The sequence below is a fragment of the Python bivittatus genome, unplaced genomic scaffold (genome assembly GCF_059951505.1).
Source record: "Python bivittatus isolate LINGU-HERP-01145 unplaced genomic scaffold, Pbiv_v1 ctg000480_np1212, whole genome shotgun sequence".
In the NCBI taxonomy this organism is placed as follows: domain Eukaryota; kingdom Metazoa; phylum Chordata; class Lepidosauria; order Squamata; family Pythonidae; genus Python; species Python bivittatus.
The window spans coordinates 78,274,727-78,295,387 of record NW_028277075.1 but is presented as its reverse complement, the minus strand read 5'-3'; the positions used below and the strand labels follow the sequence as shown (position 1 = coordinate 78,295,387).

The 20,661-nt window shown below is 40.6% G+C and overlaps 1 protein-coding gene across 1 annotated transcript in view; it reads right to left on the bottom strand.

The window, feature by feature from the left end:
* MARCHF4 (membrane associated ring-CH-type finger 4) overlaps positions 1–20,661 on the bottom strand; it is a 117,564-nt gene that overhangs the window by 7,966 nt on the left and 88,937 nt on the right. Inside the window, exons 2-3 of the mRNA XM_007420167.3 lie at positions 19,679–19,834; positions 9,975–10,167 (exon numbers count right to left, since the gene is read on the bottom strand). Of these exons, the coding sequence (XP_007420229.2) occupies positions 9,975–10,167; positions 19,679–19,834 (349 nt within the window). The remainder of the gene's footprint in view (positions 1–9,974; positions 10,168–19,678; positions 19,835–20,661) is intronic.

Genomic DNA, 20,661 nt, shown 5'->3' with positions numbered 1-20,661 from the left:
AAGAAGCAGGATAGAAAAAGTATTGACACTTTTGAACTTTGGTGTTCAAGAAGACTCCTGAGAATATCATCCATTGACCAGAAAACAAGCAAATTAATCATAGAACAAATCAATTCACAGTTCTCACTTGAGGTACAAATGATCAGGTTTGAATTATATTTTGGTCACATTATCTAGCTCTTTTGAGAAACCTACAATGCTGGGAAAGATGAAAGGAAAGAGAAGAAGAGGGTGACCAGCAGCAAGGTGGATGGGCTCAGTTGCAAAAGTGATGAGTGCACCGTTAGAAGATCTGAAGGCCCATAATTTTTTTATGACTGTGTATTCATTACTGAATTTTGCAGCAATTTTTTTGTTATTTCTTTACTTACCTAGTTATTTTCTGGGCTTATAAGCTGCTTCAACCACTAATGAGTTTGAGCAGCATACTTCCCACCCCTTATGATGAGGTTAAAAACATAAATCTATAAAATAAAAATAAACACTGTATCACCAGGATACCCAAAGGTAAAATCCAATTTCAAAGGGACCAACATTACAACAACCCAACTCCCAAAGCCTGCTGAAATAGCCAGGTTTTAACAGCCTCCACGGAGTTGGCAGAGGGCTCCCAACTTTCATGCATATCACCAGAAAAGCTGTGATTTTACATACAGAAATCTGGCATGAGAAGCTTGATTTGGGAATTCATGTCTGTATCTCAATTCACATGTCAGATGCAAAGCATTACCCAGCAGCACTCATCATCACAGAAAGTCTGAAAAGTCGGGAACGTTCAGATTGCATTTTATATATTGATGAGGAGAATTCAACAGATGATAATGAAAGGCCACCAATCCGAAACATCAGTTGTGCATCAAACCTACTGAAGCCACAGGCTGATGGCTTTTGTGTTGGATTAAGTGGATTAAGGTTATTAAAATGCTGATACTCGGCTATACTTCAGCAAATGAAACTGAAAGCTTTTTTTTTATTTAACGAACCTTTTTAACAGTGAAACTGATTTGTGTCAAGTCAGATTGCCCTCACCTACCCTTAGCTATTTTAGGCCAGCTGACTTCTTGCTAACACTTTTGTTACTTGTTCAGTTGGCAGGTACAACAGACAATACGTTCAGTACAGATCAGGAAGAGCCCTTTATCACACTGTCTACGTATCAGTTACTGTATGGAGTACTCTGCCATGGAGTGTGTTGATCATCAATTGCTTGGTGGCTTTGATTCACATAACCTATAAAGGATTAATCTATCAAGGCTCACTGGTCATTATGACTAAGTGCAACCTCCAGGGAAACACGATTGCCTTCACATCTTGCTGTTGATCATGAATTTCACAGAGAGAAATTTCACAGTGAAAAATAGAATGCTGGATTAGATGATTCAGCCCAATTCTTTTTATTTTCTTGGAACCAGTTCTATATTTGTCAGGTGGATTGTTTCTTAAAAAGGAAGCCTTCTTCCTAATATTAACCTAGAAGAACATTTCTTAGGAGAACTTACTCATTCTTGGCTAACAGTGAATTGGGAAAATAGATAAATAAGTCATCGTGGAAACATAGATTATGTTGGTAGTGATATTTTGACCAAGTGACAATATGACCAAATTTGGGAAATTATGTGATGAAGATGTTGCTTGGTATTTCATATTTGAATCATAACTCTGAACTCATAACTAGCATTCAACGTGCTTTTCATTTAAGCAGTGGATACATTCTTATTTTTGGCTAAGATCAGATTTAGCTAAAAGGTATTATTACTTGATTCCTATTATTCCTCTGCAACATACATATATATTAGAAAATGTGTTAGTATGGTAAATTCCTTCCGTCCGTTACTGAATTCTTCTAAATTCTGGAACAAATAGAAAAAACAACTAAAACTAATTCAGGAACTGAATTATTTCTTTTGAAAAACATAGCATTCTGTTCCTTTAGTTAATTTCCATATTTTCTATTTCAGTTCTACTAATCTGCCCCATCGCAAATAAAATTAATCTAAATTGGGGATTGTCGGCATCTTTGTATGAATATTCTTTTTTTGTTAGATACTTTGTGAGTGGGCTTATGTGCTGTTGTATAACGGTAAAATAATATTAAGATTACTTTTTGTTTTAACAGCATTTTATCAATTCTCACAAATATATAGGCACATTGGGAATATGCTGCCATTTCCATGTATGATCATACTAGGATCTGCTCTAAGTCATCAACACACAAGGGGGCAATAATAGAGTTTCAGGAGAGAAAATATTGTATTTATAGTACTCATGCTCTTCCCTTTTGAGTAAGCAGTGTTGTATCTTCAATTAGGAAATTAATGGGGTAAGAAAAGAATGTATAGCTCATCTGGTTTATGCCAATACAATTCACTATACTTCTCTATAGTCTTCTATTTTTCCCAAATACATTCAACAGAAGTGAAAAACTAAAACCTTAGGATAAAAACAAACATTCACAACATTCTGTAAAAGAAAAAGTAATAAGAAAAAAATGGGTTGAGGAACAATGGAAGTCTCCCAGTGCCTGATTTCCTCTTAGTAAACACTCCACAATATGGGGGGTGGGGAGGAATGAAGCAGATGAAGAGAATTTCCAAACCACCCCTAAAATTTGGTAGGATAATATTATTATTAATATGAAGAAGTATGAGGTACACATGCCAAAGAGAGCCCGTACAGTGGTATAGTGATTAAAGGCTCCAGGCTATAAACTGGGAGACTATGAGTTCTAGTCCAGTTTTAGGCACGAAGCCAGCTGGGTGACCTTGGGCCAGTCACTCTCCCACAGTCCTAGGAAGTAGGCAATGGCAAACCGCTTCTTGCCAAGGAAGCTGTGAGGATGAGTCCAGGTAGTCATCAGCAGTCAAGAATGACTTGAAGGCACATCGAAATAAAATCTTATTATGTAACTATCCATGTTATATCTACAGAAACTGGTCCCTTTTTTTAAAAAAAGCAAATACACTATTTTTTGCTTTAATTTAAAAAAATTTTTTTTAACGGGACCAGCTTCTGTAGATATAACATGGATAGTTACATAATAAGATTTTATTTCAAATATGCACATCACAATATCATTTATGTTTTTTTTTTTTTTAAATACCTGAATCTGAATTAAATTCACAGGCAATCCTTTGAACTTTGGATGTAGATTTCCTTCCACGTAATTCAAAATGGGGTATTTTATTTCAGTATACTCATGGATTTAAAGAACTTATTGGGGTTTATTTATAATGAACAGCATTCAACCCTGTCCTGGTGTAACCAGCAGCTTTTGAAGCTGTTTCTCTGTGTTATTTTTTTTTTAAAAATCTCTATGGGTATTTTATTCTCTTATTTCTCAGACCTCCTTACACACACCACACACAAAAGTTAGGGGCAGTCTACACCACAGTTTTATCACACCCCTGTACTTTTTAAACAAGGCAGACTCACCCGCAAGCACCATTACAACAAAGCCACCATTAGTCTTGATCGAGAACCTGAATTGTAAATGTCGAAAAGACAGCTCTTCTATTAATTACCCTTTGCATCAAGCCACAAATGATCAGGTGCCACATATCAGTTTTAATTGGCTATCGATCTCTTCTATTCCCTGCGGTCAGACGGTGATGTCTTCGGCTTCATTGCATGACCCTGGTTTCACTCAGCAGTCAACGGCCCTCAGATAATTGTTTGCCTGAGATTCCCAGTTTGAGACAGATTATTCCAGTGGGACATTGGAAGATTCCTGTTGTCCATGTACAAACATTTGTCTGTGCAGTTCAGTGAGTGGCAGTGGCTCTCCAGGTGGGAGTCTTTCCCAGCCCAGGCTGGAGAAGGTAACAACTGAATCTGGATTTTTTTGGCATGCAGAGTAACATTATTGCTCTGGATTGGTCCTTCCCTTAGATAGAGTGAGGCATCCAACACAGGCAGTTGCAGCTCTACAGTTCTTCCTCTTGAGCCAGACTGATCAAGAGCCACTCTGGGAGGAAAGGGTGGGGCTGTACCTACTTTGAAAATCTTTCAAAAGTGCTTTGGGCATTGAGGGAGCAAAGTACCTCTTTTTCCAGGCTTCCATGCAAAGATGTGGCTGCTTTAAGAGTTGCATTATTTTTAAGCAGACAATTTCTTAAAGCAGAAGCCTGAAAAAAAAAGGGGGGGCGGCTGCTTTAATGATAACCAGAGAGATACTGTGCCCAGTTTGCACAAGGTCCAACGCTTTTTTTCCCCCCAAAGCACACATATCCCTAGGACAGAGTTGTTCTGCATTCCCTGAAGCAGGGCCAGCGCTAGGCTGAGGAGGCACCAGCCTAGGGGCGCCACATTTTAGGGGGTGACAAAACTGAAAAGACTTCCAAAAAGCAGTAATGGCATACTCTGTGAGCTGGCACACCCGCTTGAAGGTTAAATATAATTTTGCAGAATTGTTGCCATATGAAAACAATGGATGCTGATGTAATTAAAATTACTTACTATATATAGGGTGAAAATGTCTAAGAAAAGAAAACAAAATGTCTGGGGCTGAAAATCATAAGTGTAAAGCTCAAAATCTCAAAGAAAAAAAGAAACAAGAGGACGCCTTTTTGAACTTCCTAACAAAATCGGAAGATGAGCCAACCCATGGGGGTGCCAGAGTGTGACTTTGCCTAGGGCACCAGCACAGCCAGCCCTGCCCTGAAGTAACCTGCTGGTAGCGTACCCTTTCTCCTTGTCAGTGGTGAACAAGGGCATCGGCAGAGGGAGACAAAGAAGTCAACTGCACAATTGAAGCTCTGCCCCTTTTTTATGTGTGTTATTCACAGTTTATTACAGCCTTAGACCATTTTTATGTGTGTGCAATGCTGGCAACACATGTTTAAAAGGCTTTGATTGTGCAGTTGTGCCCACCAGCTTGACTTCTTCACCCTCCCCCACCTGCAATGCCCCTGGTGCTGAAGTGTGTTTCAGCGGCCAAATTATTGGCCCTTCTACAGGGAATAGAAATTTTGTCATTTCTTCAACCTGACAACTTACTTGGCTCTGTTCTGATTACAGTTTCTACGTCCTACGTCCTGCCAGAAACAGACGCTGTTGTCCTCTATTAATCTCCCAGTCTTGTCAACCCAACTGCAGGGTTAGTTTGTGGTCCAGTTCTGAAATAACGTTTACTGTGTTATGTCGCCTTGAGGGCTCCTTTCCAGTCAGTTTCTGGAAGCATGTTAAAGTCCAACAGTCCACTGACTATTTTGCTGAAGAAGGAACACCCAGGAAGACTAGGTTACTGGGACTATTTGGGAGCTGAGGGTGAAGCCCTTCTGCTTCAGATGGCTGGAAAAATAGTGAAACAATGCACCACGACATAATTTTTGAATAAAGAAAATACAGGGAAAAGAAGGAAGCTAAGGAGGGGGGGGGGGCATCATTAAGAACACTCCTGTCAGGTTTTAAATCAGCCCCCTTCTATTAGCAAGGCAAGAATTATAGCTATCCTGCTATTTGAGCATTCATCGTAAGGAGAGTGGGGGTCTAAAAACATGGCAAAGAAACAGGGCAGTAAGAAAGTATTATTTTTAACGCTGCTTGTTATCCCTGGCTGTACAGTATATGAGCTTTGATTCTTGGGATATATACATTCAATTTAATTTTGTGTACATACATGTTATATGGTATATACTGTATGTTGACTAGTTACATTTTATATTTGTGTATATGTGTGACCAGCAAGACCTGTCCTTAAGGAAGAAAGCAACTGACCATTGTTTCAGGTACAGAAAGGTAGAGAGCACGACAGAGGCCAACTGTTCAATGGGACAATGTGGTTGCTCACAGACTGAATACCTTGCAGGATGGGGCCGGAGTGTCTCACTTTGGACTGAATTTTCTTAAAATGGCTTAGAGTGAAGCCAGCATGAGCATAAGGGAAGAGCAGCTTAAATGGTAAATATGGATAGGCCCTAAAAATGGAACAGGGTGGTACGATTGTCAGAAGCACTTGCCGGAGGATATCTGTGACAGATATGATTTGTAGAAAGGAAGATCTATTTCCTGACTTTGCTCATTAGGGACAAATTGGCTACACTGAGAAACGGATCTTTGCTCTCTACGGTTCATGCCTGTCACAGGCACTCGAGGGCAGGTGTTTGTGACAGCTGCACCAACTGCATTCCAATGTATCTTCTTCATTCAAAAAGCTGTCTGTGCTTACTTTCTTTCCATACAATCTCCTCTTAAATGTGTCACAAGAGGAGCAAGTTCCTGTTTTGTAGAGGCAGTACACAGGCTCTCATCCAGCAATGTTCTTTCAAAAAAGGTCCTCACCTGAGATGGTTCCATGATATGCCACAAATTTTCACTGTAAATTTTGTTATTTAAGACCATGCATTTTTTTTAAAAAAAAAACTTTCTATTTCATGCACTATTTGCTCCAAATGTGTTTACAGGCATTTCCTTCCCAATCTGTTGCGGCTTGTGGATGGAAGGAATGGAAATTTATTTTCATTGCTAAGGCAACAAGGCAATTGTTCACTTTCATAATTTTCTACTTTGAATGACAGGACCCAATTGCATGTGTATCTTGGTGCACAGAAGTGTCAGCTTGTCATGTGGGAACCCCCTTTTTATACAGTGTTTCCTTGTGGAGGGTCCACTGACACATTGCCCCACATTTCCACCCTAATATGTACTCTATAAACTGGTCTTTCACAAAGATGCTTGACAGATTGCCATAAAAGATAGTTTCTTAGGGGATGTTTCCAATGTTAATTTAATCATCACGGAGATTCTGTGTCTGATGTTTACATACAATGACCATCTAAATAAACTCTGAGGCCTACATTTTTGTGGATCAGCCTACCCACCATCCCATTTTTTTCTTCATTGTACTGTAATGGCTATGGCTCCCTATCAGAAAGATAGGGAAGATCAGACATAGTTAACTTGATAAAGAATAATACATGTTGTAATGATGTGCTTCCAACTGAATGAGTTATGGATAGTGTTACCTGAGTCTTCTGAACTGAACAAGCAGACTTTCCCTTAGCCCAACTGGTGTGATCCAAGAGTGTTGCTGACCAAACAGTCTGTAATTTTCAAGAAAACTAAGAGATGGAAAATTGAGTTTGGGTCCTATAAATGAACAGCATTTTGTGGTGTTTGCCCTTGCTCTCTGAAGTTCTGATGTAAGAACAGTGCTTTGTCTGGATCGTGGAGATCTGCCCTATGTTTACTTTTACCCTTAACCTCTATATTAAAGTGAACTATAGAATGCCAAAGATTTCTGCTTCACTTTTTGCAAAGGAAATTTAACTAGGTAAGTACTGGGCCACTGGAATGTTTTACTACTTGTAGAATTGGGGTGAGGGTAACAATAAAAAGAGATATAAGATCCATCCATGATCTTATCCAATATTTCAGTGGGATTAAAGGCATATAAGTAGTTGAAGGACCCATTGTGCATTGGGAGTGACAAGAAAGGAGTCCTTATCTGTGCAAACGCAACATGCATTGACCACTACAATTATTTTAAGAAGTCCGCTTCTCAGAATAACCTCCAGTACATCACGCAGGCATGTGAGCAGCTAAGAGTTTTCTAGGGGCTGCAGACTGCTCATTAGAGTCTGCAGCTCTGCCTGCTTTTGTTAATATCATGAAAGCAGTGTTGTGCTGGAAGCTTACCATTTTGTGATGTGTGTGCAACATCACAACACAAAAGGAGTAAGTCTTTGGCTGCAATGGTGCAATGCTGCTTTTGACCCCCATGCCCACCCCGTCGACACTGCTGAGCCTTCGATGTCCTGCATCTCACCTCTTGGGTGTCTTGAGAGAGTAAGAAGGTGGGTTACCTGTGATATGCCCAGGCAGGATCACAACCATTCCCTAGGGCTTCTTGATGCTGACCTGAAGCAATGGTCCTGCTGACCAAATGAGATTATGTACACTGCTTGAGACTTTCTATACCCCAGAATTTCTCTCCTTTTTGTATAAAAACCATTCAGAAGTATAAAAAAAAAAATTCAGAAATGCATGTCCCAGAATTTGGCAATATGACAGTTAGCAGCGCACTGCCCCAATTTTCTAACACTGCCATTAATTCTTTTATATACTAGCCAGTTAAGCACTTAGCCTTGATGCCACACGTTCCCAAACTTCCTTGTCCATTGGGACATAGCAATGAATGTTTTATGTTTCTTGGAATTAGAAACAGAAGCAATGAGCTATAACTTGAAATTAAAACACCTTGCTATGAGGATTCCATTGCTGGCAACTATAAATGGAACAGAATGTTGGGATGCAATTTTTTCTTAAAATACTGTCTTATCTCTTAACAGCTTGTGATAATTTTTTAAAAAATCAGTAAATAATTTTCCGCTGCATCTCTATGCCAGGTAAAACTTTACTGCGTGATCCAATTTTCAATGCTCTTCAGAAAACACGTAAAGGTTGCAATCAAATGAAAAGGAAATTAAGAAATCACACCCAGTTCTTAAATGCAATCAAAACATACTTTTTTTTTTTGCACCCCCCCCCCCCACCCGGAATTAAGGACTGGCTTACTTTGCTCCTAAGGCATCCAACTCCCAGATGAAAGGAGAATATTTACTTCCTGCTCACAGATGAGCTAACCAGTTGCTTTCAGCTTTTCCTCCTTTATCAAAATTACGTTAATCATGTTACTTCCTGGCAGCCACTAGCCACCCACTTACTTGCTCTGGGTTCCTATCAGCAACCAAACACGCACACTGCAGCCTTTGCCTCTTTCCATTCCTGCAGAACCACTGGAAAGAGCTCCTCCTCCTCCTCCTCCTCCTCCATGAGGCTGCCATGCTGCCTAATGGGCCAATCACCTCAAACAGTTTGTGGCAGGCAGCAGATAGAGGAGAAAACTGCTTCCTGTGAAGCCTGCCTGATACCCCCAAAACTAGTCTCACCCCCACGTGGAGAAAAACATTTGCCAACATTGCAAGAAGACTCAACTGCTTGCTAAACCAGCTTTTATACAGTAGATGTAGTGGAAGTATGCCATCTTATCTGTTGCCTCTTGTTCTGTGGTGGCACAAAGAGTTAGCTGGCCTTGCCTTTTGCTGTTACTTTCTTAATTCTGCGGCCTCCAGGCTCCCAAAAAGCAAGGCAGTTGTTAGATATTAGTTTGCATGAAAATGGCCAGATTCATGCTTAAATGTGGTTTGTTTCAGTAATGTGTGGATCCAGTCATTCAGTTCAATCTGTATCAACCACCATAGGAAAAAAGGAAGGGTGAATGAACCCAGTGAACCCAGCCACTGAGTTAAACTTCTCTTTGGCAGAAACCCATGTCCTCAACAGAGAGGAATATTTCCTGTGCAGAGGAGGTACAATAATCTTAGGGATCAAGATAGTCTGTGCTTCAGTTATATCATCTGTGACAGTATCAGAGCTTGTACTAGTAATGTGCCGAAGGAGTAAAATTAAAGCTCTCCTTAACCAGAACTGAAGAATAGGACAGACTTTGATTTCCAGCATCAAATATTATTGGATTCATTCTGACTTTTACAAATATCTTTCTATTGTCTAAAATATCAGAGGTAGAAAGTACATTCCCCCCAAACAAAGGCAACATATCTAAGCTTTTCTGTGTGTAAAGATATGGGTATAAACTAGAATAACCACTGCTTTGAATCTTATTTTATGGAATTTAAGAGAGAAACTATAAGCTATTCCAACTACTAGGGGCTATCCACTTTGGCCCTGAATTGATAAGCCTAGGTATATCTCATTCTAGGGAAGATTTTTAGATGGCCTACAATGGTTGACAAGAAGAAGAGCTGCCATGTAGCAGAGGAATTGGCTGGTCTGTTTTAATCAAGATGTTTTGCAAAACAGGGCAACTCTGGTTAGCTCTAAGGAAACCATCATATATTTTCTACCTTCTCCTTTTCTCACCGTCACAAGCATAAGTAGCAATTGCTTTCCCCGGGGCCCTTTAAGAGAGGAATTCCACTGGCTACGTCCTGGATTTGAGAGATTCTTTCACCCACCTATACAGACAATGTCCATGAAGCCATACATTCCATAGCAGATCTGGAAGAGCAGGTCTTGGCGCTGCCACTTAGCAGACGGACTGAAGGTCGACCAAATAAGCCACGAGATGCTGGCGATAAGGAAAAGGGAACCCAAGATGGCTGCTGCTATCTGAACCTTTTCGATGACGGTCAGAGAAATGGCCTGCCACTGTGAAAGGTCCCGGGCAACAGGAAGGCAGCAACAAACAAGCCAGAAAGAAAAAGAGATATAAATGGAATTAGTTCCCGATTCATTGGCATCAATTCACATTAATTAACATCCAATAACATTTCCACATGGATTTTTGTAAAAGACTGTAACAGCTCTTTAAACAAAATGGACTACATTGTTATACAAAAGCTCCCAGAAGAAAGGGCAATTCTGAATTTGCTACAGCATCTGGAAAAAGACAGTATTAATTCCTGCCCTGGTGATCCCTCTGGCATTAGTGCTCCCTGTCCTGTCCTACTAAACTTGGATCACAGTCATTTTTCTACAGTTCTATCCTGCTGTTTCTTAAGGGTTGGTTAGGAATTAGTTGAACCTCATTTTAAAAAAAAGACTAATAAAAAATGAAATGTCAATGTTGATAATAATTGCAATTATTTTCTTGCATTATATTCTGATATATCTTATTAGTATTCATACCTCTTCTGTATCACCTTGATATCCCAGCATAAAGCACTGGTTAAAATTATTTTTACTAAACAAACAAATATATATTAGAGGAAATGAAATAGCATTTGGGACAACCCCTGGAGATCAGATTAGCCCTGATCCTGTTGGCCTTTTGCAAGGCCCTGAAGACATGGCTGTGTTCCTAGGCCTGGGGGTCAGAATGTCTGTTGGAGCCTGTGAATTAATTTTGTTGACATATTTGTATTATATCTGTATGGGTTTTTTTTTTAAAATCTTGTCTGCCAATTATCTATTTTTTATTTTTTGTTGGCTTTTTACTGTTTTTTTTAAATTGTTGTTAGCCACCCAGAGCCATTTCTTTGAGATGGGTAGCTATATCCATTGAATGAATGAATAAATAAAATAAAGTTTTCTTCATTAGCTCATCTATTAACTTATGTGATACTTAATTCTGAAGAAGAGTAAGAAGAAGAAATCCACCTCCTGGGTATTTTAGAGAAATCTTGCAGCCCAAATATACCATTAAAGCATTCATTAACACAGGCAAAAAAATACCCAGTTTTGGAGTAGTAATGGGAGAGCGCTAAAAAAAAACCAAACCCCTCTAAGGCCCTAGGCTGAAACAGTGGCAGTTTCTCTATCCTTGACCTTTGGCTTCTTTGCCAATCTACCATTCTGTCATGTACTGCCTCTTTTCGCTTAGGTGCCATCAATAATTTTAGTGCAGGGACTGCAGGAATCATTATAGAATTGTTACATGGACTACAATGGAAAATCAAGATTCTTAATTACCTCTTCCCCATTCTGCTAGACATAACCATAAGATAGTGTCAGGCCCAGCCCAAGAACAATAAAACAGTCCAGTCCAGTCCAGTTCCTTTATTAGCTTACACCTTGCCACACTAAATCTATACTACAGATTAGATTAGCTCACAGAATCTTGCCAAACTAAATCTATACTACAGCGACTAGTGGATATACCTTGTGAGATTCTTAGGGAGTGGCTATCCTGAACTTCTTTCGCGTCCTGCGCTCCTGTTGCGGACTCACCTGCCTCTCGCCTCCTCTCTCTCCTGGAATGCAGCCCCTCCTTCCTGATAGCCTTGATCTCCCACATCCCTCTCCCCCTCTTAGATACATTCCATTACAGATAGGGGGTGAAAATTTCCCTTTCCCTCCCCATGTTTCTAGTAGGACTACCATATCTGAGGTGCAGATGGCAGCAAAGCAATTAGAATAGCCCTCACCTTTTGCTGCCATCCAGTGGTCACCTGAATGCTTGCAGCCTAGACCTGGTAGCTCTATTTCCAGCCCTAAGACAGCCTTCCTCTCTCTCACTGTGAAGGAGAAGTGTATATATTCAATTGTCAAGGCAACAAACACCATCTTCCCAGTATAGGTAGTCCTCGCCTTATGTTCTTTCAGTCAGTGACCATTCAAAGTTACAGCAGTGCTGAAAAAATGGATGTACGACCGATCTTCAAAGTTCTGGCCATTGCAGCTCCTCTGCAGTCATGTCATCGTAGCTCGTGATTACAATATCACAGGGCGCCGCGATCATGTGATTGCCATTTGTGACCTTTCCCGCTAGCTTCCCACAAGCAAAGTCAATGGGGAAGCTGGCAGGAAAGGTCACAAGTTGCTCTGGTAAGTCCCTCCAGCTTTCCTGCACTTGTGCCGCGTCCTCAACCCCATGGCCTTCCTGTGCTTGCACGGCACTGCAGTACCGCCTCCCCCAGCCTTCCCTACCCCCCATAGTACCCCCATGCTCCTTACCTGGGACTCCCACCACTTCCCACGCATTGGTTAGCAAAGGCAATCCCGGTCCCACTTGACATTGTAACCCAAGGACTTAAATGTATCTTAAATGTTTCCCATCAGGCTAACATACAAGGGATACAACTTTGAGCTTACAACTCAAGAATAATTTTCTATTTCTTTCAGTGTATCCTGTTCATTTGTTTATTCCATTTTCACAGCATACGCTTCTTTGCTTATTTTTAATCCCAACGGTAAACCAAGTTGTTGTGGTAGTTTTATAATTAGGTGACATTGCATTCCTCTTTAAAGTTTCAAATTTCTCTCTACCCATAATTTTCTAGGCCCAGTGAAGTCTGGTTATACTATTACACTAACATGCTGCTTTGATTTTCTTGAGTTCTGCTGTTTCTTATCAGTTCCTTGCAATCAAATCCATCTTTTATCTAACACCGACTGAAGAATTTATTAGTTAGAAGTTAGAAATTTTTATTGAACAACAATGAAAGAACCTTGATCTAGGACATCTGAAACAATCACAACTCTTGCATTTAACTCTGCTTAAAATAACTTTCTGTGCCTTGCCTTCTGCTTAGTCTAATCAAATGAAGCTTCTACAATCCTTTGTTCTCTGACAACTTGTCCCATAGTTTATAGGATTTCTGGATCTCTCTCCCTGGGGTGAAGAGAGACAGAGAGGCCCAGCCCAGACCAAAAGGGGGAATGTCTAGGACATGTTAGAATAGGTTGCGAAGCCACAGGATACAAAGATCTGTACCACGACTGGAGCCGCTGTGACTATTTCCATCTCTTTGGGATTGGCTTGACACAGCTTAAAGGACCAAACAGTACGGAAGAAGGTGCATTTTTTATTTGCATATGAAAGAGGTTAGATTTTCCCTCTCTTTCTTGGTAAGATTCTTCTGTTAAACATCGAGATTAAACGTTTAGCAAGCTTTTCCTTAGGTTGTTTCACTCTAAATTGTCCCATAAGCCTTGCTCATTCCTCCCCCTCCTCCGATGAACATTGAGTTACAGAAGGTGCAGAATGATTCTTTGACTCTTTGGCACACATCTGGACCCAGTAATAACCTTTTGTTCTTTCATAAACCTTCCAGGCTGTCATGCAGATGCCCAGATAGCTTGCTTATTAAGATTATGTTCTGATTAGTTCCACCAGAGAGAAATACAAGAACATTACCTTTCCCACAGAGGTGGGTTTTTTTTTAGCTATTCAGGTTAGAAAATGCTCACTTAATTTGAGCACTTCAAGTTAAGTGGCCACTTCATTGAAGCAAGGAGGAACTTTCCAGATAGGCTTTGCCTCCTGTGCTCCATGGCTACGCAAGGCTACTGGGAAATCAAGATTTCTTAAGACATTATGAAGTTTCCTTGGAAATCACTATGGGACCCACACAATTGGTTTTACAGTATTTGAAGTGGGGAGGAGGGGGGTAATTGTTTTTTAAGCGGAAGCATTGTGCATTGCTCTAACCCAAACTCATTTTTATCTCAAGCTGGGTATGCTTACAGCTTGCTAGAACATCTCGGGCATAACAGATTTCGGAGACTGAATCAGTAGATTCAGAAAGAAATTATTATTTTGATCCTAACCAATGCAGCCTAGAAGGAGGGCTTCAAGATCATATTAAACCCCTATTGTTATTTTTGCTGGTTTAGAATACTGTTAGGATGGATGGATGGATGGATGGATGGATGGATGGATGGATGGAGATATAGATATAGATGTAGATGTAGATGTAGATGTAGATGTAGATGTAGATGTAGATGTAGATGTAGATATATAGTGGCATCTTAAAGACTAATCTTTTAATAATGGCATATATAGACTGAAACAGTCTAGAGCCTATTCTACCCACAGAAGCTAATACTTTCCTTCCCACCATCTAAATTTTAACGTATTAAATCTTTGTGTAATTTGGCAAGTTTCTTCCCAAAAGTCATCATTACGCTGTCCAGCAAAGAACAGGGCTGAAAGAATAAAAACAAAAAACCACACATTACCCTAAAACTGTGAAAAACTTTGTATGAAACTTTGCACAAGACTCCCGGCACCCACCAATCTGAAATGTGCAAACTTTATTTCACACATGGGGCAACTTCACCTGCAAATGTAATTTAATTATATTTAACCTGCCAAAGCTGTTACAAGCACTTTCTATGTCCTTTTTAAAAAAAGCCCTTTCAAGAAGATGTCATCAACATCTTCCAGCATCCCCAATTCTTTCAAATCTCACCCATTCAGATTTCATCCCCTCAGAAAAATCGATGGTGCCTGCACAGTTCCACTAGCCAGTGTACGTATATGAATGCTTAAGTTTATATCCCATCCTTCTGGTGCTAACACACCGCTCAAGGTAACTAATAACAACAATCAGTAAAATAGAGGGAACAAGAAGAAAGAAAAGCAGTAAAAACCGAGCAGCTAAAAGAAGGCATCAAGTGAGTATTATATTTCCTATAAAACAATCCCCTTTGGAAGACAAGGACCAAAGTCTCTTTGGAAGGCCTCCAGCATTAAGCAATAAGGCGGGATGGGCAGCTTCCAAAGGGCACGATTCAGCCTCTTGACCTGTTGGACGGCTGCAGGAGCTTGTTCAATCATGTCAATCCCCAAACCGCGGGACAGGACCCAACCATTTTAGTCTGATTTTCCCTCTTTTTAATTTAATTTTATTTCAGGTCAGTGGGAGTAGGAGTAGGAGTAATTGTTATTCACAGGCTGCTACCGCCACCACCACCACCGCCACCATCATTATTATACACAACAACGTGAAATCACAGCTGCCAGTTCTTTAGCTGGTATTGGCCTTCATTCACATCAAGTTCTTCCCAAGAACCTAGGATGTTGTAATGTATCAGCATAGTATATGTGCGGATTCTTCTTCTTCTTCTTCTTCTTCTTCTTCTTCTTCTTCTTCTTCTTCTTCTTCTTCTTCTTCTTCTTCTTCTTCTTCTTCTTCTTCTTCTTCTTCTTCTTCTTCTTCTTCTTCTTCTTCATCATCATCATCATCATCATCATCATCACACTGATGACATTTTGTTGCCAAATTTCAGCAGTATGATCTTGAGGTGCTACCCTCCTGAAACTCCAGGTAAATCCATTTCTCTTATCCCACCAACTAGGCTTTTCATACATTTTGGGCCAAGTTAAATCATTAAACCCTCTGGGGAGCTCCCAAGATAGTCTAGCCATGAAGTTTGCCCTAGATTTAGCTCTGAGTGGAATGAGAGAGTCTTTGAATCAGTCCAAGTTACATTAAGCATTTTTCCAAATCACTAAATCAAGGCCAAACTGAGCTGCCACACACATCCAATGAAAAACCTTCTCTTTACCTCTTTTCAGCCTCAACTGTTTGCCTTTCCATAAAACGGGCTGATCTTGGAGAAGAAGCTCCACCACCTTGTCTTTTAGCCTCACCTATTTACATTTATCTTTCTGTTTGTGTTTTGTCACTAATGATGTCCATTGTGGCAATTAATTTTATGAAAGGATACCTTTCATGATGGTGTCATCACATTGTTTTCAAACTTCTAGAGGCACCAAACAGGCCCTCAAAAGATCAAGATTGGGGGAATCAAACATAACCCTTTTATTTTATTGTTAAATTCCTCTCTCAAGTTTTTCGGGGAGGGGCGGCATTTTTAATCTTTTTTCTCTTTACTTTAAAGCTAATTGCTTAGAGCTGTTTATTCTGTGGAATTAAGGGAAGCGGGGATAAGGAGAAGCAAAGGAAAATTTCGATTACAGTATTCTGTAAATTAAAATGTTGATTAACACTACAATAAACATTATTAGTAGAAAAGAGGTCACATTCATTTGATCTCATCGAATATTTGCGGACTCTTACTGGTTGTTGACTCAAGCCTTTAATGGCGTTCTACTTCAAAATGACATGTTCCTTACTGACAATAACACGTTCTCGTGCAACTTTGTGTTCCTGCCTATATTTTCCCTCCATGAGAGATGGTGTGGTGTAACACACAGAGGACATATAAGGGAGATGGTTTAAAACTGCTGTTGAAAAAAGACCCCACACAGCCACCAGACCTCCCTCCCAGGGTTATTGTGATGACCCAATGAGTGACTGCAAACATATGTTTGCTTTGAACTCTTTAGAAGAAAAGTGGGATGCAAATATAATTCATGAAATGCACGCTGCAAATGAGGCAGAGGGCTGCTTTTTTTCATTAAGAATGTCAGCTTCCAGATCCTGAGACGCTAACTCTGAATTCAGCAGGGATTTGTGTTCTGAACAAGTTAAATAGCAATAATATTGCTGAGGCCACTTATTCTGGGGAGAAAGGCAGTTGCCTCCACACTGTGTGCCTCAGAACCAACTGGAGTATGTCCCAGGAGTCCCTGTATTTTGGCTGATTTGCAGATTCCAATATATCAAACTGCAGTTGCTATAAATTAAATTGGCCGGAGCAACACGACAGCATGTCTCCTTTCCACTAATTCAGTGCTGGGTTCCAAGGGAGCTCCCTGGCAGTGGCTGGAACATCTGCACACAGGGTTTAATATTTTGTTAAAATATTAGGGGATTAGCATGTTTCACTATTTATTACAAACAGAAGGGAATATCTGCAGCTCAGGGTTGAACTTTGGCTTCTTGGTGCTCTCTGAAGCTTGGTTGTTTTCTTACAGATGTTTTATTATCCAGCTCGGTAACATCATCAGTGCGAGGAAGAGGGGGATTTGCTGGCTGTTTATACAGACAGTAGCTGTTTATTAGCACAAATCAATTAGCGCTCTCAGATTCATAAGCAGATTTGAACATGCTGCTGTTAGGGATGGTGGCGGTCATAATAGCAGCAGGAGTATTTGATTTGAACCCTCCCTTGCCCTACATACAAATAATCAGAATGCATACCCCAATCAGGAACCTCCTAGACTACATGCTCCATCATCCCCAGGCAGCCCTGATGAAGACCATAATCTACAGCCAGCATGACCCAGCAGGCAGGAAATATTTGTTCGGTGATAGCAGTGGTCCCGATTAAGTGCCCTGATTTCAACTGGACAAAACAGTCACCGAACTTAGAAAGCAGTAAACAGAAAACAAATGGTATATCTCTTTATTTTACATTGTTCCAGTTCCTCTACTCTTTATTATCTTTTCACTTGACACTGTTGTGACTGACTGTTGAGAAATAGCTCTTTTTAAAATTATTATTATTATTAGATTTTTATCCTACCTTTTTGTGTGTGCGTGCATTGCAAAAATATAGGAATTGACCAAACTGGTGGGGTTGGTTGGTTGGTTTGGGTTTTTTTGAGATCACTAACTGGCCACTGGGGAGAAGGCAGTTTTTCTCTTGTGTTATTTAAAGATAATCTGATAATCTGATTCAAAATGTTAAAATGCTGTTCGTGGCTGAAGGGTAGGAACAACTCCTGATTGAATCTCAGCACTTTGCTGGTGTTGACAGCAGATCCCAAAGGCAAAACATCTGGCTTACTGGCATTACGTATTGATATCTTCTGGGCTAATCAAGTCAAGGGGTCAGTCAAGCTAAGATCATGTTCCTTTGGAATAGCAATTTTCCTTTTCCCTCTGCCCTGTGCTGACATCATCTTTCCAGGATGTCTCTGCCACACTTTTGTTTCCTCCCCATACTAACATTATTCTCCATCTCAGGAGAAGACTGTTGCTCTGTTCTTCTCCAGCTTTTTCTCTTCTTTGTTTCAAATGGTATAATCGTGATCTCTAGAGACAGCATGTGGTCATTTGCCATCTTCTCACCACGGTCTCCCCATATTCCTGGCTAAGCAGCAATGAATGTTCCAGAGCTCATAAAGCCTCTGCCTTCCTTCCCTGCCCCCATTATCCCCAAATCCCTTTGTGGATGCCTATCATGGAATGGTCTCAAGCTGAAGTCACACTCCTGAGCAAATCTGGGAATGATGACACCTGCAGTTGTACTTCAATGGCATCTGTGTTCAGATGGCACCATATCAGTGGAAGCTGATCAGATTTTAATGATTCGGGTTTTTTTAATTATACACTACACCCTAATTTTAGATTTAAAAATGGTAGCTTTATATCTGTGGAACAAAATGCGGGGTTAAAATTGATAGGAGTTTTTCATACAGTGCTTGGTTCTGTATTGGTTGTGTTTTGTTCAGTGATACCTAGCATGAAAAACCCAATCCAGATTTTAGTGACTGGGGAGGAGAGCATATTAATCCTTTATTCTGCTCTTCTGGCTATGATCTAAACCTGAATCAGAGTTCTTTCACGCTGTCTACTAAATGCATACTGGTAATGCTTCGGGAAATGGATTTGGAGAATATGAACAGATGATACTGCCTTCAGCTCACCTCATCTCTGCTATCCCAAATGTGGCTTCTACTTGTGGCTTCTTGCTTCACTACAGAAGTACTGTGTTTTGACTTCTGCCACAGCAAGCCATGCTGAGTAATTGGTCTGAGCTGAATCTTACTGAGATAAGTTTAGAGACAGAGGCCTATCCTGCTTCTATTGGCCACTTACAATGGGCAACCCCCTTAGTTCTCAGCTGCTGGCCTTTTGGCAGCAGGAAAGTCAGGACTCTACTAGTATAACAATCTCTCCATTTCTCTTGCCAACTCTTGGTGGCAGGAGAAATAAGGGGAGAGAAGAGGAGGATGGGCCTCTTCTATTTCCCCTACTCCTCTTGCCAGCATTTTGGGAGGCGGAGCTGGGGAATCCACCAATCGGTGACCTTCAGCAACCCATCATTACTGATGGTCAGACAGAACAGGTTCCAGCTTCCAGCATCATCCCCAAGCTTGAGGCACGGCCTGAAACCCAGACCCACAGTCCTCAGTCTCTCCACCCTCTCAGCCCCAGGCCCTGCTGCTTACAATGGAAGGAAACTTTTATATGCACCAAGAGATTTTTTTTTTCCATTGCAAACAGCAGATACTCTGATTCAGACCTTTGCAGGTTGGCAACTGCTCATCTAATTTTTACTATGGACCATGTGTCTGCTGATTGATTAAAGCTACAGTTGACAATCTTGTAGAGGCAAACTCTTTTGTGTTTGGTTGGCAAAATATTTTACTTTAAAATATCCATCTATTTTTGTCCATGGTTACATTTATGTGCTTTCTAAAGAGTAACTAAAATGAACAGTCCATTTCTTCAGTACACACTCATGTATTATACAATGAAAAGCCACATGTACGTAACCAACAGTGCAAATACAGGAAGCAGGGAAAAGCCAAAACAAGGAAAGGAAAGGACTTTGGAATAATCTCTAGTACCTTTACCTGCAGAGGGTTCTTTGTGCTTATGGCAATGACGTGATACTTGTAATAACACAGCTCGCAGCTCCAGCATCCCCTCTCACTGATCCATTTGATCAGGCAAGGTTGATGTGTACATTTCACTGACCCGTCGCACCGACATGGACTCAGCAACTCACCCTGCAAAGAGAACATTAAATACTTGTGAAACCCTCCTTATGGGTATGGCTCCCTCCAGGTGCTTTTTTTCTTATGGAGAGAATAGATTAAGCATTCACTATAAATATTTAAATATATAATATATAAATATATGAGAAAGCCAGTTTGGTGTAGGGGTTAACACACTAGGCTAGAAACCTGGAGATGGTGAGTTCCAGACCTGCCTTAGGCACGAAGCCAGCTGGGTGACCTTGGGCCAGTCCCTCTCTCTCAGCCATAGGAAGGAGGGCAAGCCACTTCTGAAATCTTGCCAAGAAAACTGCAGGGACTTGTCCAGGCTGTCTCCAGGAGTCAACACTGACTCAGAAGCACAACAAAAAACAAACAATGTAAACACAATGAATAAAAATGACTGTGTTTATTTACACATGGGATAGTATGTTTAAGGGCCTTTCCTCATGCTGAACTGAAGTGCTACCACCCATCTGTGAAGTGGCAGAAAACTAGACCAGCATTAAATTCGTTGTCCTGTCCTGATTATCTCTGATCCCAGTCACTGCCAGTCATGCAATTTCCCTCCAAGGTAATGGACCACAAAGCCTAACAGATTTTACCCCCCTTCAGGCTGCCGTTGGACAATGTCTGAATAAGGGAGAAAATGCTACTAAGGATGATTTAAACCTGTTTCACTCATTGGCTGGGGATAAGACAGAAGCAAGGTCACAGGTACATGGCAAGAAATGATATTGCTGAGGCATGTTTGTGCTATGGTTAGGTTCAAGTGGGAAAAGGCCATTTGTTTCTCATGCTGTTCCTCTTCCTTCTTCTTCTTTTTTGCTCAGCTTAAC